The sequence below is a fragment of the Meleagris gallopavo genome, chromosome 7 (genome assembly GCF_000146605.3).
Source record: "Meleagris gallopavo isolate NT-WF06-2002-E0010 breed Aviagen turkey brand Nicholas breeding stock chromosome 7, Turkey_5.1, whole genome shotgun sequence".
NCBI classification, from domain to species: Eukaryota; Metazoa; Chordata; class Aves; order Galliformes; family Phasianidae; genus Meleagris; species Meleagris gallopavo.
The window spans coordinates 15,088,769-15,110,647 of record NC_015017.2 but is presented as its reverse complement, the minus strand read 5'-3'; the positions used below and the strand labels follow the sequence as shown (position 1 = coordinate 15,110,647).

The 21,879-nt window shown below is 36.3% G+C and overlaps 1 protein-coding gene across 1 annotated transcript in view; it reads right to left on the bottom strand.

The window, feature by feature from the left end:
- The window catches only part of PDE11A (phosphodiesterase 11A), a 126,095-nt gene that overhangs the window by 42,206 nt on the left and 62,010 nt on the right, over nt 1–21,879 (bottom strand). The window contains exons 6-11 of the mRNA XM_031554288.1: nt 21,404–21,468; nt 16,668–16,803; nt 15,324–15,399; nt 13,829–13,896; nt 13,371–13,463; nt 10,256–10,306 (exon numbers count right to left, since the gene is read on the bottom strand). Coding sequence (XP_031410148.1) covers nt 10,256–10,306; nt 13,371–13,463; nt 13,829–13,896; nt 15,324–15,399; nt 16,668–16,803; nt 21,404–21,468 — 489 coding nt within the window. The remainder of the gene's footprint in view (nt 1–10,255; nt 10,307–13,370; nt 13,464–13,828; nt 13,897–15,323; nt 15,400–16,667; nt 16,804–21,403; nt 21,469–21,879) is intronic.

The window sequence follows — 21,879 nt, the reverse complement described above, 5'->3', positions numbered from 1 at the left end:
GCATTTGTTATACCACATTTTAGCATCTCAAAAAGGATGCTGTATGTACAGGCGGAACAAAAATGTGCTGGATAACACTGATACCTGACGTTTTCAGCTGCTTTGCATGCACTCAATCCTGGGTATATCTTGTTGCAAAGCAAAAGAAGATTGAACACTTCATAGAAACGGCCTCATAAAATATTCAGTTTCCTGGTTTTGCCTGGGGTGCAATCTGCACATTTTCCATGCAGTTGGACCAGGAAAAAGAAGTGCTAGAGTCTATTTCTCATACATTTAAAGTGTTTACACTTTCAACAAAATAGGCTAAAAATGCAGAGCTACCAACATCAATTTCTGTGGAAGAAAACACATGTACTCCATCTGGGATTTTGCCCAGACTAAAACAAGAGACTTCTGTGACTAAAACAATTCAGGAATCCCTCACACAGATATTGGAACAATTTAATAACACCAACAAGGTTGTAGTCTGCTACAATAACTACAATAACTGCTTTACATAATACATGCTATCCATAATTTTGTCTGGATGACACATTCCCATACACCCCAAATATAAACCTGTTCAGAAAGCAACTGTGTATCCATGCAATTTTTTTCCTTTCAAAAACCCCAGAACCTTATTTAATACGGCACAGGAGCAGAGCCGTTTGCACACTCCCACACAGGAGCAGGTCTCCCAGCAGTGCCTCATCCTGCACCAGCTGATGGAGGAACACACAATAAAAGCACTAGGTATGAGACTGTGAAAATAACATGGCTGAACCCATCATGATACTTCTGCCAAGTCTCTCTGTGACCGTGCCAAAAGGACATGCTGTCCATTCTGCTAACATGGTCCAGTACGCCCACACGCTCAAAGGTTATGATATTGTGAAATTGGACTGGGATTACCTTTTTCAGGATTTTACCACCTAACAGAAATCCTGCTAAGTGCTCAGCCTTAAAGTGGAGCAATGATGGCACCCAGTGGCCAAACAGATTCATCTCAGAAAAACGTTTCCAGCTATTTTCCATTCCTCTCTTGTTTGGGCTTTAATTATAAAAAAGGTTCTACCTTTACTGTGAGCTGGTTGACAGGGTGAAAGGGCCTTTTAAAGGCCCTAGCTCCTTTCTTTAAGGGATATTTATGTTTCCTTTTGTAGTTTTTTTTTTTTTTTTTAAACCTTATAGAGGTGCTACCATTAATAATTTAAAATCAATACCAGTGAACGTTTATGACAAACAGCTGCTTGCAGCCAGAACCTGGTATACAGAAATAAACAAAGAAAAGTATTTTGTCCCCATGTAGAATGCATACTGGGGGACAAAAGGAAAGATTTCTTCCTGATTTTAGAATTAATACTGCTATTAAGGAACTTGTTTAAAATTGAAGTTGATAATATTAATGACAGACATAAAATTTCTATCCAAATGGTGAAAAACAACTTGATTTTTTAACCAGAGAATACCCACCTATATATTAAAGTCTCCTGGGTCTATAGAACAAATTCAGGCTGGTTAAATAATTTGATTGTAGAAGATTATTCTGTTTTTCTGTATTTCTTTGACAAATTCTTTCCTCCACATGGGATGTGGGGAATAACTCACTCCTGACTGACAGGGAAAGAACTACAACAAACCCACAGTGAGGAGCTCTGAAAGTACCATCTTTCAATAGTACTTCTAATTTCTCCAATACAAATTAAGTATATGAATCTTTGACTGATACTCCTCCTGTTTGAAATATAATATAAATATAAATTCCCAAGGCTACCATGGACTCATGCATACTATTTTATTACTTGACAACTGTTGATTAAAAAAAAAAAACCACACAAACATTCTTCAAACACTCCTCACACTCCTCAGCCTTGCAGGACGCTTTAAAGGTATTCTACGCCTTATCACCTCTTGCATGGTTGTTGGCTAAATACTGGAGCAATGTTGAATAGTACTTATTTGTCAAAAGTTTTCCCATTGAGATTTTTGTAGAGTACAATGGCTGATCAGTCAGTCCTTCTGTCTGACAGCAGGTCTGTTAGAAAATGAATCATTTCACCTTCAGCTGGGAACAATGCTACGTCACCAATAATACATTTTTCTTTTTTCTTTTTTTTTTTTAATCTAAACATTCTCAAGTCCTGGACCAATTGTAGCTTTGGATATGAAAACAGATGCAACAAATTAGAAACTTCCCATGTACATAGCAAATATACTAGTTGAGCAGCAAAGGAGTAGCATACCTTTCTTTCTTCTTTTTTTTTTTTAAAGTATGGGTAAATTAATAACTCTTCTATTATTCACTCTTCTGTTAAAATTTTCTGTTGAAGTACCATTGTATTAGTGTGTGTAATTACTAAGAAACTGAAAAACAGCTGCTATTAAAGGCAGTAAATATTATTTTAATATACTCCGAATGACTTTTAATACTATAGGAGAATATTAGAAAACAGCAGAAATTCCTGGAGCTCTATTATAATCTAAACCAATTGAAATATATTTCAGTTTTTTTTGTTTTTGTTTTTTTTTTTTTAAAAGCAACATGGTACAAGGACCAGTTTTAATCATGAATATTATTTATTTATTTATTTCCAGTGATAGAGGTTTATTATTTGTCAAAGTCTTTAGCGAGGATACTTAAGCTGCAGTACCACTGTGGGGAAGCTGACCTCAGAAGTACTCATTACATGTATTTCTAATTACTGTGTCTTTACTCTGCAGTCAGAACATCAACATTGATTTTTCACTTTTTTTTTTTCCTTAATCCTAGCCTTTAAACCTCTCTCTCTTTAACCTACAGTATAAGTATATGCAGAAATTATTCTGTATAGGACACATTTAAGAATTTAAAAAAATCATGTACATATTCAAATAATATTTCTACAAAGTTTCTTACTGGCACCTGGATGACTCCTTTTGCCCTGACTTAATCTGCAGACCAGAACCTATTCTTTGCCAAAGGAAGACTCTTACTTCTTAAGTTCATTCAGTGACCTGTGCTACCTCAAACTAACATGATGTAACGTGTTGGAATGGCTATCTGATTAAACTGTGGGCTTCATCTAGACTCCAGGCCACAGATTTTTAACTTTTGCCTCAACTCTCTGAAATCTAATGGTGGTTTTTCTCTTGAGAAAACTTTTTAAAACCAGGATTTACTGATTTCCTGTGCTCAAAAGTAAACCAGCTTTGCACAGGCTCATAATAGAAATGCAATACAGTTATTTCTAATCATAAGGCAGAAGTGTTGAAATATTTAAACAGAGATACTGTTGTATTTCATATCTCTCGTGGAACATATTAAAAATAGCTCAGGTTTTTCCTCAATAAACTGTAAGATTGTTCCTTCCTATGCTTTGTCTTCGTTAAACCCTATCATACTGAACCAGGTTTCATTCTGGGAGGAACTGTTGCATTGTAAGAAATGCACTTGAGAGCCACAGGCCCTGGCATTGTAGAGAGCTGAAGAGCAGCTTCATAGAGCAATTGGGAAACATTTTCAGACACTGGAAGGGAAGGAAACACCTCTTACTTAAAAAACAACAACGAAACAACAAAACAGCACAGTAATTCAGTAGACTCAGGGGTTTCCATCAGACTATATGTGCAGTTTCAGAGATTCCTCTGCAGCATAAACATAGAGGGCAACATCTCTTCTGGGTGACATAGCAGTGTAAAAAAAGCAGGGTTTTTTCTTTTCCCTCTTCAAAGAGCATTGATGGAAGGCACTGGTTAATAACATAACAAGGGCAGTACTGTGTCAGACTAACATTCCTTCTAAGGCCTGCTCCTTAACTCAGAGTGATGGACATAGGGTGCTCCTTCCAGCTTCAGCAAGATGCACCTCAGAGACTGCCTGAGCCAGAGGCATCTGCCTTCGTACATCAGCCCTCATTTGCCTTTTCCTTCTGTTATTTTTTTTTTTCAAACAACAACAAAACATTAAGATCTATGGTTATAGGTCCCAATTTAACCATGTTTTAGAAAGATTGAAATCTGTATCCCAAGAATTTCATTAGATGCTCTTTAACCTAAAAACTGTATGAGAGAAGATCACAAGCAGCCTTTCACTACTCTTTACCATGCCTTTCCATTTCCTCTCTTCCCTCAAATTTAAAACCATTTTCCAATTTTACATATCTCTGGATGACAGAGCATTAGCTCTATGCCAACAGATGAGAGCTTCACATTTCAGAAACCAGAATTAAAAAGCAGTATTTTATATTTAATCATTATTTACTTGTAATAATTTTCAGTGCATTTCTGCCTTCTTGTTTCCATGACAACTGAAGACATAGGCACGTGTAGAAGGGTACAAAATCATGTAATACAATAAAGATCTCATTTCATGAATTTTAAAGCTCTCAACACTATGCTCTAGGTCTTGTCTTACATCAGATGTACATGTGGAAAAGCAAGAAAAAATTATCAGTGCTTTACATCTTGCACACATGTATTTCCCAAAGAGGAAGGTATACAGCTTGATAGTAACACTTCAGCCCTGCTGCCCCCCCAGCTTTCTCCTTATTTTACCTTTTGCCGCTATGCAGAACGGGACCTGAGCCACTAGAAAAGCAATGGGGAACAGCTCTGTGTCAGTCCAATCCCTCCTGCCACACCAAAGAGTAGTCCAAGTCTGTTTGACTAGTCTTGGTGAGCAACCTTAAAAATACTTAAATATGTGAATAATTTCATACACTTACTGAGTAGTGTGGGGCTCTGAAGAGCTCCATGTGCTTCACCATATTCACAGCTGAGACCATGGCTTGCTACAACTCTTCTGCAGACATTACAAGTCTGTGACCCCTTGTTGAATCCACTTTACTGGGCAGATCCAAAGTGTTACCTACCCAGCCAAGTGTGGGAAACCTCATCTTCCAACTACACATTTACACACTAGGAGAAGTTTGTAACTGGTCCAAAACAAAAGGCAGCTTGTCTTTCTGAAATTCATTTGCCAAGTAAGAATAATGTAATTTTCATAAAATATTACAAATGATTTAATTACCATGATATAAAAGTAATTAGCATAGTTCTAAGTTGAAAGATGATGACACAGCAGAGAATAGTATAGCCTAGGAAAGCATTCCCCATCCTTACAGAGTTTGGAGATAAAATAGATATATAAAATTATATTTTCCGTTGAGCTGCTGCCACTGTTCCATTTTTAAGGGGGGTATAAAAATTGTAACAGCATATGACATGAATACCAAATTCACTTCCTCTCATACATTTAGTGCATCTCCCAGTACCAAACTCATGGAAACCAGACATTTTTCATTCATTCAGTTGTTTACAATATCATAAAAAATAACAGACCTAAAAGTTGTTTCCCATTTTGGTTCAACTCTCTTCATTTTTTACTCTATTAGTACCTATTTTTGAGACAGACACAAAAGCCTCCCTTTGTGAAGGTAAGTCTTAGCTAGCTACACCTCAGGCTACGGAGTTGAGAAATACAGGGATTGTTATTAATGCTGCATTTTGAATCGAAGCCTCTGTAAAGCAGGTGATACATTATTTTCTGTTGTGCAGATCTCCCATGTGCTGTTTGACCTAAAAAAGGGAATCTCTCACAGGGCTATAAATAATGCATCGTAGTCATTAAATATTGATTTGGCTTATACCATTCACAGCTGCATAATTAGGTTAGCTTTTTAAAAATAGCTTCTTGTATATTACCCATAATAGGACAGTGTTTACATATTCTCTTTGGAAACTATATTAAATTTAAAAGTGATTTGTGTTTGTGAGACTGCTTGCTAAGTCACAGGACTTGTTCACTTCTGTCTCAGAAGGCAGTAACTCCTGCTATAAATATCCCGCCCTGGACACAACTCTGCATTCGTTACTCACGTATCTTGGCTTTCTATATTTGTCTAAAAGGTGACTATTTTTAGGCTCGGAGAGCCTGCATTTCAATGAGAAGAAACCTGGCGCTGAAGAACAATGCTATAGGATATCATCAATCTTAGATTAATCAGACCTCATTAATCTTAGATTTTCTATTCCAATATTACAAGTGCTTTTATTTAAACACTAACAATAGAACATAATGAAAATAACATCTTTTTTAAAGTTTAAAATATAAGAGGATGTTCAGCTGCCACAGATTTTAAAATTATATACATATCTAGCTTCTCAAATATGTTATATGTCTCATATAGTTATGATTCACTGGTGTTTTACTTGAATTTATCTCACCAAAATTCATTTTTTGAATTTAGTGCCACTATCTGATAGTAATGATGAGACATATAGTTACAAATCAGGTTTAAGACTTCAGTCTTCTCAGATGTGCAGTGTGCCCAAAAGTACTGCCTCCTCTTTTATTTTCTTGGCCCATAACATGAGAAAGGTGTGGGGGGTATGGCAGTAGAGGTTGAACCTTCCTATTAATTATTATTATTATTGTTTTGTTGCCTTGGAACAGATGACAGCAGGACAGTCTGACAAAATGGTGTCTGACATGGAAACATGGATGCAGTAAAGGTGTGTCACTGAACAAATGGCACCCACTGACCTTCATCAATACTTGCTGAACATTTATGGAGACCAACAGTGGATGTGAGTACAGAGAGGTGGTGGGTGGTGCATTTCAGTGGTAGCAACAGTGGGTGACCTCTGCTGGTGCAGATTTTTCCAAGCACAGCATGCAGGTTCTTGTTCATCTCTGGTGAAAACACATAGCTAATGGTGGTGACTATGTTGAAAAATAGTGATTTGCATCTAAGAATTTGCTCTATCAAATAGTGTTCTTGTGCTCTTTGTATCTGTTGTAGTTTCTGTGGAGATAAATAGGAGGCATTACTCCCACAGCAGCCTACATACATTTTAACTTAATTCGTACACCTCAAGATGCAAATCCTCTTTCATATAACCTGGTAGTACAGTGCATATTCCACATACAGGTCTAATGGTAGGCATGCTGCAATTAATTGATTAATAACTAATTCTGATTCAATAGGTTGCTTTTGAAACTCTGTCAATTAAGTTTTTCATGGTTTTTTTGTCATTTTAAAAACTTAACTATTTTCAGGAAAACGCACCGATTTTATCTTGCATATCTACTCAAAGTTTTATTTAAAATTCACTTTAAGTGGGCATGAAAAAAAGGACTGAAGCTTAACTTTTAACTTTTTTTTGCCAGAGACCTTGTTCTATCAGAAAACACAGTGCAAAAGACTGTCATGAATAAATGGATAGAGAGTGGGAAGACCACTATGCAGCTTTACATATGCCAAACTTAGCTGAAAGCAGCAATATCTTCAGTCTGCTGAAATCAATGGCAAACTTCCCCAGGGTCAGACCATCACCTACAGAAACTAAAGGCTTGCTCAGGTTCTGAACCTAGATCTAAGAACCAGCGTTTGCATCTGTCTTGAGGGCTAAGACCCCCTCTCATCGCTGAAAGGAGCTCACCAGGTGATGAGTATGCTCCCTCCTTCCATCTCACTCACCCTAGGCACTGGCAGCAGAACCCTCAGGCATCTCCTCGAGGTCAGCAGAGCTGCACCACACTGCCTCCGAGCTGCACATCCGCCCTGTGCCTCCTGAGTATCGCGTGCCTGCTAGCGTCAATGCTAACAAATCCCAAAAGCTTTAATGCAAATACTGAAAAGGACTGATGACATGAATTTTTAGAATAACGATTCACGTAATTTTCTCTTCTGAGAAAAATACCTCCATTCACTAATGGAACATTTTCTACTCATACAAGCATTTTTGAACTCTGCTTTCAGATTTTTACAATGAAACCTACATTCTAGTAACATCAGAATTGGAATCCCTTAAAAAACGTGCAAAAACAATTCGATATGAATTGATGCTGCCACTATTGCTTTCAGACAGTTGTTGACACCTGATATGAAACAGTCCAATTGCATTTCACGGTCAGTTATCTTACCCTCATTTTTCATCATCCGAAACTGTAAACTTCTCCTTGTATTGTCCAGCACCACAACCAATGGTACTCCACATATTTTCCCATTCAAAGTGCTGAAGAAAGGTGCTTCTATAAAAGCCAGAAGCGATCTACTGGCATTATTCTCATTTACATGTTTCTATCAAGGGCGTTGCTCCTGTTCTGATTGAACAGGAACATCAGGTAAATCATAACAGACATTTTCACTGACATACGCCAATAAATCAGTGAAAGGAACAGAGACACTTAAGCCCCAAACACTTCCAAAGGGAGGAATGGTTTACTAGATAGTAAAGTCTGCAAGATGACCCTCAAATAACAAAGGGCTTACACAAAATATAACAATATCACAAACAATGATAAAGAACAGATTTCTAGGTAGGTAGGATGCCCCAGGAGATGTTGGCAGGAAGATCAGCTGCCAGAACTCTGCAAGAGGGAAGACGGGAGCAATTTTATCCCATAGATGGATGGCTCTCTCCGAGGATAAGCTCTTTGTTGAGAACCCATAAGGCAAGCTGGTCTTCTCTCTCTCACTCTAAGATCATTGATGTAAGACACTACAAACACTACCCAGCACTGATATTTTTGGGGAATTGAAAGCAAGACAAATAGATATAGAAGAGAAATATTCCTCTGAAAAAAATGTCATCTTACTTCAGGCATTACTCTATTATGGTCCTTATTTTCTCATCTCTATCATTTATTTAAAAATATAGATATTGTGCTTTCTAAAAAACACTTTTCATTTCTTTTACCTTATCATTTGCAATTAAATGAATAGTTTTATGTCTTCAAGGTAAATAGATAATGACAACATATTCCTTATTTGGAAACTAGCAAATCTATTAATGAGGACACCTCCTCACACTAACATCTAAGTTAAAAATAAAAAAAAATTAACAGTGAGCCTTTATTTCAGCTACATATATCAGTATGGAGAACTGTTGACAATCAAGAAGACTCTCTGGAATTCAGCAAATATTTGCTGAATCTTGGCAAAAGCTGTATTACATGTTGTTATTCTAAGGTAAATTAAAATACCAAAGATACCATGAAACATTTATAGTCCTTCATCTTTTTCTCTCACTTGTCTCTTGTGCAGAGCTTGGTGTTCTGTAAGTCAAAGTACAACTTACTAAGCACGCTGAAGTACTTTCTGATGGCAGCAGTGATCTTAAGTAACTTGCTTCCAGTAATCTAAACTTCATCTAAGAAAGGTGTGGGCAACTGCACTAAAATCTACGATATTATGTAAAAGATTATTTTACCTTGTCACCAGCTACTGTTGCAGTATTAAGACATGGCTTTCATTTGGGCTGTAAAAGATGATTAATGAGCTACCAAATGCTGCCTTTCACAGCCCAGGTAACTCACTAGTGCCTGTTCTGCTAAGTCACTCACAGCTTTCATCACAACCACCTCCACAGTACAGAGAAGCTGTGGCTAGCAAGACAAGTTGTAAAGCAGCCACCAAGTGCTGGTCAGACAGACACCTGGAAGTCACACCAGGAGATGCAATCATCTTTTGCAACAGCCCAGACCTTGCCACAGCCTCCAGATGTACATTGTGTACAGAAGACTAATGCTGATATCTGCCACAGGAGCTTCTCAGACAGCACTGCTAAACTTTCTACATCACAGACCTGCTGCAGACAAAGAAAGGCCACCAAGTTTCCCTAAGGTTATCTCAAGCAGAAGAGGGCAAAGCATAACATAAAAACAGCTCTGGAGTGCCGGCAGCACTGAAAGAGCAAGGCTACAATTTCCCCTCCCCTCTACTCCTTGGCAAGGCAGAATTTGGCATGAATGAATAATTATTGATCCCTAGTAGTGCTAATTTCAGCATGCACTGCTTTACGCTTTTGCCCAGGGCATTTCAAGAAGTTGGAAGAGGATTTCTTACCTTTATATCCATCCTTCTGAGACTATTCACAATCTTGACTGTGAATCCTCTACTTCATTAGTAAATACAAGAAAGCTTCCACACTATAAGCAAAGCCTAATGTTTTCCCCATTTTCTCTAGTTTCTTCCTTTGCTGTCACTGTGGTATGACTTCCCCGTGGTTGTTCTTGCTAAGGAGGCCACCAAACCCATACTGATATATAATTCCAGTAGCCAGGGATGGCACCATGATATTTTGCTTCTGTGCACCTATCGCTGCATCTCTTCATCATGTTAAAGATTTTATTTTCCGCTTTCTCTGTCTGACAGCCTAACGCATAATACATCCTTCCATGACATATTGCTGATTATTATTTCTACTTCTGATAGAAAATAAAACTTTAATCCGCATGCATTTTAATTTACTGTTATATTTAGAAAGAATTAAAAACTTAAATCCTTACCTTAAATTTATCAACTTCTGCCTTTGAACACGTTGCATGATAAGATAAAACCTGCCTCAGAAAAAAAGATAAACACTTTTGTAGAATCAACAAGAAATAATAGGGCTCTGTACTGCAGTCTAATCAATGATTTTAAAAACAAATTTAATTAATACGTATGCTTGATAATTCAGTTCTGAATATCAACATATATTTATTAGTTGCAGGTTATCATGTGGCATTTATATTTTAGGTAATTTTATCAGGAAACATGGATAGTAAGTAATTTTATAAGTGCTCCTACACTGTTATCCTGGAATTCTGCAATTAAAACAGAAAGAATTTAGTGTAAAAATAACTGTAGATTTATAGACATTAAATAACGCCTTTTGCTACACTGAAGAGCTTTAATGCCTCTGCTAATGGCACATCACTGCATGCAAATTAGCACCTCTATGCTACTCCTGACATTCTTTTCATTTCTGTTGTGTAGAAGAAAGCATCAAGTATAATGCATAAAGTACCGTATATCTAGTGTAACAACCTAACAGTATGCATACATGGCATACATTATACACTCATATGAAGATACTAGCATTGAACAATCACTCCAGAGGGCACAAAAGCCATCCTGCACATGGTAGAGGCAACAGTCCACAGGGAGCTTGGAAAGCCAGAGTACTTCTACCAAGAATCTCCTCACCCCACATCAACAACTAGTCTTCATGTACTTAAGCTTTGATACAGACTCCTCATTTTAAAATTGCTTTCATATACGAATGTTTCTGCTACTCATACAAATAACCAAACACTCTTACAAATGCCCTTGGCTTGCAATAGCTTGTGGCAATAAACCCAAAATGTATTTACTCATATTAGTTTTAAAGGCGCAGCCTTTTACAGTAGCAGGAAATCCCTGTACTACGACAGATTAAATTACAAATGCTAATTTACTTGTTCTGTCCCATGTTTTACTTTCCATAACTATATATCATATCCTTCCTCAAAAAGTATGTCCTGCCCAACGTAGTTTCTCTCAGAAATCTATAAAATTAGGAAAAACAAGTCTTCTGCTTATGACAGATTACACTTAATACAAAGAAGCTTCTCCTTCATCTGTATTCATATTCCTGTAGATTTTTACTGTGCTCTCCAAAATTTTTTTTTTTTTCAATCATACAGAATTCTTGAATCCTTAAAGTCAATCTTTCCTCAGCATTTATTTACTTCTTGGTTTTCTATTTATTAGTCAGTCTTACAAGAATTGTATCTCTGCATTTGGATAAGAATCTTTAAATAATATAAATCAAATTGATTTTATATAACAATGTCATCATGAAATGTCACTCATTGTCACCCTAGCTAAATGCATACGTATTAATAAGGTATTCTCTTACTGAGAAATTAATTCACAGCCCTTCAACATATACCTTTCCTTTGTACAGTATTTTTTTGCTGTATCTTATGAGTTGTCATTCATTTATAGAGGGAATTGCTCTTTCGTGAAGCATAGTGGCCATTTATCAAATCTATTATGTATATTAAAATTATATGGCTATGAGTCCTTTTTAGATCTAAGAAAGAAGCTGTATTACAAAGCAGGAAATTCAAATTTCCTGTATTTCAGTAGTAAATAAACTTCTATGTTAACTTTTATATCTATATATTTAAGTGTGATGCCTGCGACTGCTTTTTTCTTGCCAGGAAGAGTATTCAGTCTAAGCTGTTATGTTGCACAGATTACTGCAGTTGGTGAGAGTTTGTAGTAATTAATGACAGTGACATGTAAAGAAGGAATCTTTGCAGCAGGTCAGAGCAGCAAAGATTTTCACTTTCCCTCCAAAATGAACACATAAATAAGAATAATCAAAATGCTACTAATGCTTAGAATGTTTTCTAAAAGACTTAACATGTTTACATGCTTTATGGGATTGATTCCTGGTACGTAAGACAAATACCTTCAACCCTAAAGGAAAGGAGAAAAAAAATGCTACCTTCTTAGCAATCCAGTCTGGTTTGATTTTTGTTTTAACTTAGAAATTGTTCTACGTCATTCAGACTAACGCTGGTGTTTTGGTTCTTATCACAATGGTGAATACAGCGTAAATTTGAAGGAGCTCCACAGTGTGCTCACATCAGGGATGCCTAGATCATTTTCTTTTTACAAGATGTGAAATTTATTATAATACTAAAATCATACAAATCTACTCTTTTCATTGAAGGAATCTTATAAAAATTATGAGTCTAGCATAACGCTTCAAAAAGAAATTAAATTTCATTCAAACCTTGCTCAGTTATTGATTCAGTTAGGAATAATGTAAATCTCTAAAGCTATTCTCAAAGTTCAAAGCTTTATCCTTCTGATTTTTTCCCCACTATCTTATGTTTAGAATTTCCAGAATATAATAGAGAATAGAACCTCATTGTTGAATCAGCTTATAGAAGCTATTGTTTTTTGAAATGTTCTGCATTCTAGAGTCTGGAGCAGATTTTTACTGGAGCAGATAAGTTTTGCTCTCCATGAAAGGGGGAAAAACACAGGAAAATAAATTCTCTCAAAGTTAGTGGAGGAAGACAGACATCAGTTTTTTATCTATTTAACTGCTCTGAATGTTATGTAGACAGGCAGTGTGCTGGAAAACCATCGTGTATTTGCTGTGATACACAACACAGCAGAGTTTCTACTGATCTACTGTTCACACTACTACTCATTCACAGCACTAGAAAAGGAAGACAACAGGCTTTGTAGAAACAGCAAGTTTTAAGAAATGTCCAGTTAATGATGGACAAGACTCATTCCTGCACCTATATCTGCAATGAACTAGCTTATCATCACTGTCCCCTCTTAAAGCGAAAACAAACAGCAAATCACAAATCAAAAAAAAAAAAGAAAAAAGAAAAACAGAAAAAACAATCAGGGACATCAGATGGGATTTCAAAATTATGTAAAGCTGTGCATGAGCTCCACAGCTAAGTGTATTCTGAAGTTTCCCTTCAGTATTTCTGTAAAACAGTGCTCTAAGGTGCAGAAAAGTAGATTCAAAAATGATGTTAAGTACAATAAATTCAGAAGCAGTAGCTTTCTGTACTTGTAACTTAAGAATCACAAAGAAGTTTCATTAAGAAGTACACATACATCAAGAGCCACAGACTGTTTTGCCCAGGATTTCTTCACTTGGTCATACATAATTGTGTTGTTGATGCCCAGACCACAGAAAATAACAAAGGCCTAAAATGAGAGAAAGGTGGGAGAAAGAAGAGAGAAAAGAAAATCAATTATCATTTTGTTATAATACAAACATAAAGATGAATGCTGACTTAACAACTGAAAAGAAATTGCCTAGAAGTGCTAGGAATGTTTATACAGTTACCTTGAGAATGAATGTAAGTCACTGGCCTTAATTAGATGAGAATGATCAGATGCAAGAGCTATTTCAGACAGGATGCAGCTTTATTGAGTGCTTCTGAGAACTAACCACAAATACAGATAACATATTCTTCCCACCTTCCTTAAGTAGGCTGAAGGAACATTACCCAGAAATATCAAATCCTGCTGAAAAAGTGTGTTTCTGCTACAAGATTGAAGTCTCTTACCTCAAACAGTCGCTGGTCAGCATCATCAAAGGGCTTCCCATCGAGTCTGTTCAACACTTGAGCTACCCCTTTAGAAAGAGTTAATATAAATTATAATCTTTATTCACTAAATTAATAATGCAGAACACTTTATTCAATAGTAACATTTAAAATATATTTGTAAAACTGGAAAGCAAAATTGCAAATATTTATCAAGAAAAACAATAAGCAGACATCAATATGTGGAGGTCTGTCTGTTTTCCAGGACTGCTTATTTCTTTCAGCTGTTAGTCTTTGTTCTGTAAGTAAGTATAACATTGGGGAGCTAAACAAAGTGACTACCAGTGCTTTTCAGAAAAGGTTCAACGTCTCTTCCGGAAAGGATTTCAAACACAGTAAAGTTAGTTGTCCTAGCAATTTGAAGTTACATAATTTACCAAAACTGACCTTCATTCCTAAGTATCAGCTAATTTAACAACATCTGGGTGTGTAAGACCCTTTTTTTGTCCTTCTCATGACTGGTCCACAGATGTATCGAAAAATGAAAAAAATAGTTTCCTTAAACCACCTGGAAGCACTCAAAGCTCTTGGCTCTAGCTGAACAGCGTTCTATTGCAACAAACCATTTCTACTTCATTTAGCTAAGCTTACCCTTAGACAAACAATATGAACTATCAGCTTCTGAGCATTGAGTTTCCCTTCTACTTTTCTCAGGTAATATGCAATTCACCACAAAGAATGAGCCGTATATATAAAAGGCTCACTTCCCACAACACCTTCACTGATTAAGCTCAAAGATTCTGCATGGCACTGAGTACCTTCAAAGCAATCCTGATTCCAGCTCTCACCAACTGCCACAGCATGCAGGGATGCAAATATTACAAGTCTAAACTGATACAGCTTTGACTTGAAATCTTCTGGGGAAAGCTGGAGGAAACCGGCACTAATTTATAAATATTATTTCTTTTTTCAGCCAAAAGCCAGTAAGAATGCAGGTGTATCATTGTTGGGAAGCATCCTATCAAACAGGCAATAAAACCCTGTCACATCCTAATCCAGCACACACTGCTGCCACAGGCAACCCTGACAGCTGCCTCAGTCTCTCTGGTAAGTCATCCCTAGCTGCGCATTTCATCGTTAAAGAGGGAAACTGTCTGGCAGGATTGCAGAAACAGTTGCATGAGTTATACACAAAAAGGCAGACCCACAAAAAAAAAAACAACTATCAAGGCATAAACTTTTTTCACTAATAGTGTTAGCATTTCAGTTTTCATCGTGTTTGTTTTCAAATTTCAATACCATGTATAACTTAACAATGACACAATGGGAAAGCTGAACAAGTCCATACAGTATCCAAGTCAAAACATCCCTTCTTGGATACTTAGCATGCATCCTAGGTACCGTAACTTCTTAACAATATTCAGCTGGGAAAAAGAAGAAAAGGAACACAGAATTAAAAAAACAGAATTCAATTTACTTTACCACAGAAATGGTGTGGCTATGAGGAAGTTCTTACCAATTATTTGGTGGCTGCTATTCCATATAGGAACACAGAGAACAGATCTTATGTGAAAGCCAGAGATCTGGTCAGCCTACAATGTAGAAATGAGAGCTTCCATTATGCCCTTCTTTTACTACACTTAACTTTCCATAGAAATAAACTATTGAAACAATTAAATTTAAGAATAAAACTTTCACATGAACCCACCAACAGAAAATAATCGCTGCCATTTGTATCAAATGATTCTTTTTTTCTATATATAAATTGTGCAGCACTTCAAATGGACTAACCGTAAACCAAATACAAGACAAATGAATTATTCAGAACATAACATAGTGAAAGTACAACTGCAAACATAGCAAGGATTGGCATGCTTTATTTCAGCATATCTCTTTGGCAAGGAATAGACCCCAGGCATTAATTGTATTTCTGGAAATTCTGAATAAATTAGCATTAACACAGGTTTTTTTTGAACATTTTTACCGCTGACTCCTTTTAGTTCTTCTTTTTTGACAAAGTCTTCTGATGTGGGCACTACTAACCATAATGACATACATAATAAAACTGAAGCCAAGGAAACTCTTGCATGAAATACTTCTAGGCACATTTACTATAGTGTTATGATTTGGTAAGCTTGCTGACCAAGACCGTCCACTGATTCATGTGCAGCCAAACTGCTGGCCAAGTCTCCCATAGCAATACTGTTCCACTGGACAGAATGCAGTGAAGGCTTCATCTTTCCCTATGCCTTTAACATTTACTCAGGTGCTGTGCGTATATATATGTATACACATTTTTATCTTCCTAGCTGTGACTGGAAGGAATACCTTAGGATTCATACAAAACATCTACTAGGAGCATTATTCATCTCAGAGAAATAACTAGTCCAATGCGTACATTTGTTTTGTGCAAAATACCAGATTAAGAGGGTAGTTGGCCAAGTAAGACCACAAACAACATTTGTCTCTTTAGATGTTGGTTGTTTACACTCCATGTGCACAATCCCAGTCACTCTGACAGCTAGCAATGACATTGCTAACAACAACAGCAGAATTTTCAGCAATGAAAATCAGTTTGTGTAAATCTCAAAGTACTTGATATGGAAGGTATTGCTTAAATATTAACTAAAAAAGAATCACCAAGAGGCCAGTAACTGCCTGTAGTCATACGCTAATTCAGTGATGTGTTTGCTATATAAAGTCACATCAATACCAGCAGGCCTGAATAAGGACATACTGGAAAGAAAGTAATTCAAAACTGATACACTCAATTTTACAGTACCTTATAACTGTAAAACTGTACTGTATTATTTTCAATGCCAAAAATACAACGTTACATTCACATTTCTGAAAATCTTACTTCAGCATCAAAGCGAGGATCCTGATAGGCATCACTGATATTCACTGGGAGACCCGTGGAAGCTACAAGTTCAGCAATGCTGTTATTTATTAGCCAGTCAGAGTAAGATGTTGATTTCTCCACACCTTCTTTGAAACTATCAGAAGATACAGCAAGAGAAGGAAAGAATACATTCAACGTTGCTTCAAAGTCCAGCACATTTTACAGGCATTCTCATAGGAACTGCAGAACTGCTCACAGTTTCTAATGGTTACTAAGCATTATCTTTGGAGCAGTAATTTAGTATTTATTGAAAGAGGATATAAAAATTCTCCTTTACACAACTCCTTTGATTGAAAATAGCATTGATCTCCCACGATACTTACACATTTTATAATGAAATCCACTGACACATGGGTCAATAACAGAATCATGTTCACATCTCTGTGGGAGATAAGCCTGAACCAGTACTAAAAATTCTCTGTAAAGCTACTTGAAAGCACAGAATTTCAGATTTTAATTTTTCAAATTAGGCTTATAACTTGGTTATTTCAATTCATACTTCCAATGATTCTTTGTCTTTGTGAAATGTTTTTTGTTTTTAATTTTCATCTGCAGTGCTAGATCAGAGTGGTAGTAGAAGGTATTGTGAAATGAGTTTTGAAATCAATAATGTGTGTTACAGCAGGTGGATCCTGGTAGGTATATAATACACGAACGTTTCCTCCTTGACTCATCTTCCGCCACAACTACTAAAGGGCGACAAAGCATAAGATACAAGAACTGTAAGCTCAACACACCAGCATCACCTCAGCTTGTGCTGAAAACTCAGTGTCTACACAGACCTTGAAAATCCACACCCATTCCCCTATATACTCAGCAGGAAAATTCTCATTGACTTACTACAAACAGGTTTTTATGATTGGCAAGCAGTAGCTATTTGTGTGAACATCTGTATGCATACTATCTTAGCTTTGAGAATAGAACTGATCAACACCTGAGACATTACCTAGGAGAAAGTGATTGAACAGCTGTGGAGAAGACCACAATGGCTTGAAACTTCAAAGTAATGGATAAGATGAAGACATATGCACAGTAAAATGCTCAGAAGACTCAATCAAAACAAAAGGATTGATTTTTGTTGGCCACATTAATTTTCTGAAAGCTAATTCAACTAAGTCATTCCTTTGAAAGAAAACTCAATATTCCTAAAAGGCTATAAATAAAGATAATAATAATGATTTACACAAAGAAATCCAAGTGTATTCAGCTTTAATTTGGGATAAGAATTTTGAGTGACTACAATAAATGTTGCACATGCACTTTGACAGGAGCCTTTACTGAACGAAAATATTTTTGAGCTAGGTAAGAAAATATATTTTTATGATGTAAGATTTATTTGAGGGTATCAATATACTTGAGAAATGGAGGAAAAAGATCTTTCAGGATAAGAATCTAATTTCAAATGCATAGATCCCACTTCATATCTTAAAAATCTGGATTTTCATTATAATCTAAGACACTTTAAATTGGGTTTAGAGTATAACTGTTCAGCATTTTAAACAGTAAACGATTTCAAGTCAGGAAGAAGTTTTAAAAGTATGTTCTGCATCATTCCTAGTCCTTGCAAGTGCTTTACAACCACACTCTGAAGAGACAAACTTGACTTTCACCAGAGGAAATATCAGTGTTTAATTCTGATGCAAATCTCAGCCAGCTGGCTCCCGCTCTATTCTCAGCAGCTCAGAACAATCAGAATTGCCTCTAAAAATCACAAGCAACAATATCCTTCCGTGGAAAGCTGTGACTGGACTGCTGGACTAATGCAGGCAGCTGCATGCTGCTGCCTCCTGTTTTGCCTACACACAGGCAGAAGCATCATGTGCCAGACAGGAAAGAATACTCTGCTCTAGGAGCACTAAGTGGTGCTGCAGGCTTCCCTCACACAACTGCATTCTTGTGATCTTCCCAAAAGCAATATTCTCTGACAGGGGCAGCCAGAAGCACAGCTACCTTTAATTCTCTCTAAATTAACGTAAACCCTTCCAACTCTAGGACTAGAAGGGCAGGAATATGCCTTAAAAAGCATAAAAACACTGCAGGGAATGAGGTGGTGCAGAAGTGAGCATCATTCCTAGGGATGGCAGCAGTGAAACAGCAATAACATGGATTTCTGCACTTTCTCTGTGCCTGACTAACTGGGAAGGAGCACAGATATTTTCTGCGCTGCTCATATTAGCCAAGATTGTTCACCTTCTCACTGCCTCTGGTATTCAAGTTATTGAATAGGAATCTCAGCTACATCATCCACTAAAGATGCCTTCTGTGCAGGAAAGACATGGCTCACAGCACCTGCACCCTTGCTCATCTCTGCCCAGAATACATCCAAACTGAACTCAAGGCTTCAAAGACTCAGGTAGCTTTCTTTCAAAGAGAGAAAAACTGAAAACCTGTACTTCAAGAATAAAGTGATTGTCATAAAGGACAGTATCTTATGAATCAGAACTGAACTCGATTCTGGCATGTGCTGGAATCTGTCAAACAGATAAATTCAAATGTGGTCTCACAAGGTATTTCTTTATAACCAACAGCAAAGAAAAAAAGATGTGAGTATTCATTATCATCTTCAAGGAGTAAGCTGGTAAACTTTTACCATGCAGAGATGAAAAAGACAAAAGAAAAGCTAATTTATTCTAAAACCAAAGAAGGAGAAGTTAGAACCTAAAACAATATGTTGTCCTTGGACTTTCTCCTTCAAATAAAAACTTACAGGCTGAGAATGGTTCTAGTTATAATCTCTTTAGATTTCCACTAAAATTTCAAAATAGTAATATTTATCTCCACTGGAGTCATGATGAAGAAACTCATCTTGCCATTTATTTTCCTACACGACGCTGTATTAGTTAGGTCCATAGAACATGGAATGAAAAGGGCAAAACTCACTAGAAGAAATGCTCAAATGCCAAGGGCTCCTGGCATTGTTCTGTATCCTAACTAACCTTTATTTTCCTACTATAGTGCCAACAGCTCAAGCTGTGCCTGTGCTAGATCCAAATGTAACATCATATCTGTCAGTCTGAGTTTAATCTTTGTAAAGCCAATTTCTCCCCCCACTGGATGGAAGAATGAAAGAAAAGCAGTCTTTACATTAAAATGCACAGAAATAGACCTTTATAAATCTTACTAATAGTTGGCATGTGTTTATTCATGTCTCTAACTAAAAGTTGAAACAGGCAGAGCAGGCTACTACAAATTACTTTTTGGTAACATGCTAACATAACTATGGTAACAAGAAACAAGCCAGCTTGGTTATTTTCACACCAGTCTAAGTTGTGTTGACTAAGCTGGCTACTGATCAAGTATGACAAAAACAGGAATAACAACCACATCTCTTGATTCACACCTCTGACCCCTAACAAAAGGAATGTATTGTCACCCATTTAATTGACCTAGGAAAGAGCAATTGCTACCCTGATGCTCTTTCTCAAAGGGACTAAATTACAGTTCCCAGATGGATAAACAGATTATTTATTCATGTTTAAACCGTAAAGTGATTTTTTTTTTTTTAAATCACTTGCTTTCCTTTCCTATTTTGTCTCAAGAATCCATCTCTTCAGTGGTTGGTAGGGTACAAAAGAGATCTAGTTTCTATGTCTTTCTGTGTGGACCTGGACTCAGCTGTCAGCTAGTAAATTTTGTAATTCCGTGACAACAGTCTACGAAAAACCTAAGATTTAGGAGCTGTCATAATTTGGAGTACAATATGCACATTCACCTTAATGAAGTGGCAATTTCTTACCACACTGGAGGTAGATAAGAAAAGCACTAAGGCGGCAAATTATTCATAAATATATTTTAAAAGCTGTTTGAAAAAAAATGTGCGTGGCAAAGCACAAAGTAATCTTCAAGCCTGCTGTGTATTGCAAGATGGAGAGAAGGCTTACACCATTATGGTAACAATTCCACATAGGAAATTATAATTTAGAATCAGAATTTTTCTATTTTGCATCCAATATATATGAGTTAATCATTGATTTAGGGTCTTAGAAGATGGGAGAGGCCTTCTCACAATATCCCTGAAACTTCATCCACTTATTTGATATTTAGGACTTTGTATGTGAACTTCTGTGTTACCAGTAATATTATCTTATAGGCATTAGTACAATAATCCCACAAATAGCTCTCTTACTACTTACAGCTAGCCCTTTATCAATGTTTAAAAACAGATCCTATTAAGCAAAACATACATTTGTTTTGACTGGACTCCCACACCAGAGTTACTCACAGGAATGCAATTTTTAGCATATGCATGTTCTGTGAGGTTTTTGGGCTTTACAACTTGACAAGAACAAATCAAATCTTATTGGAAACCTTTCAATGCAATTGTAAGGAAGCATTTTCTAAAAGATCAACAAACAATTTAAAAAAAATTGTAATTTTTACTTCAGCATTTACCATGCAAAACAACATTTGTGTATTTTCCACAAGTTCAATAACAAAAATCATCATTAGTTTCTTGGTTTCTCTTTTTAGATATTGATATAATGTTATATCAGTATGAATAGCAATATTAACACATTTATTCAACCAGTTTTTCATTTGAAGCGAAGAGGAATCTTGTTCAAGTAAAAACAGTAGGCTGACAATCTTCAAGCAAATCTATCTAAAGATTCATAACAAAATAAAGCCAAGATCAAGCAAATTTAAATCTGAAAAATGTAAAGTAATCTATTACCATAGAAGACATGAGCACCAACCTGTTTTCAGTATCAGCACTGCATTTTGGAGATAGCAGCTCAAAGGACTTTGTAAATTTCACTACCTGTCACATAAGTAAAAGGAATTTAAAATTGTTGTTAAAATTGCAAGTACATAAGTAAACACTAATGTAAGGTTACTGTATTTAAACCATATTTTTCTCCAATGAACCTACAACAAAGAATTAAATCTGTATTTCCTCAGTGAAGAATTCATGTAAAAATGTACTACGCGTCATTCATAAAACAAACAATATCAAATCAAATGATAGTTTAATGAATTATGAAGGACAGAAATCATTTCTGCAACAGCATGGTTCCATTCAGAGCTCTTTGGAATATGAATTACAGAGCTTTACCTAAATCTTTCTTTTTGTTCTTGGGGGGGAGGGAAGTAAACAGAAATATGCTTTTGCAGTAATTGCAATCTCTTTTCCTTGAACTTGTGTGTCAACAGTACACAAAGCATTTTAAGA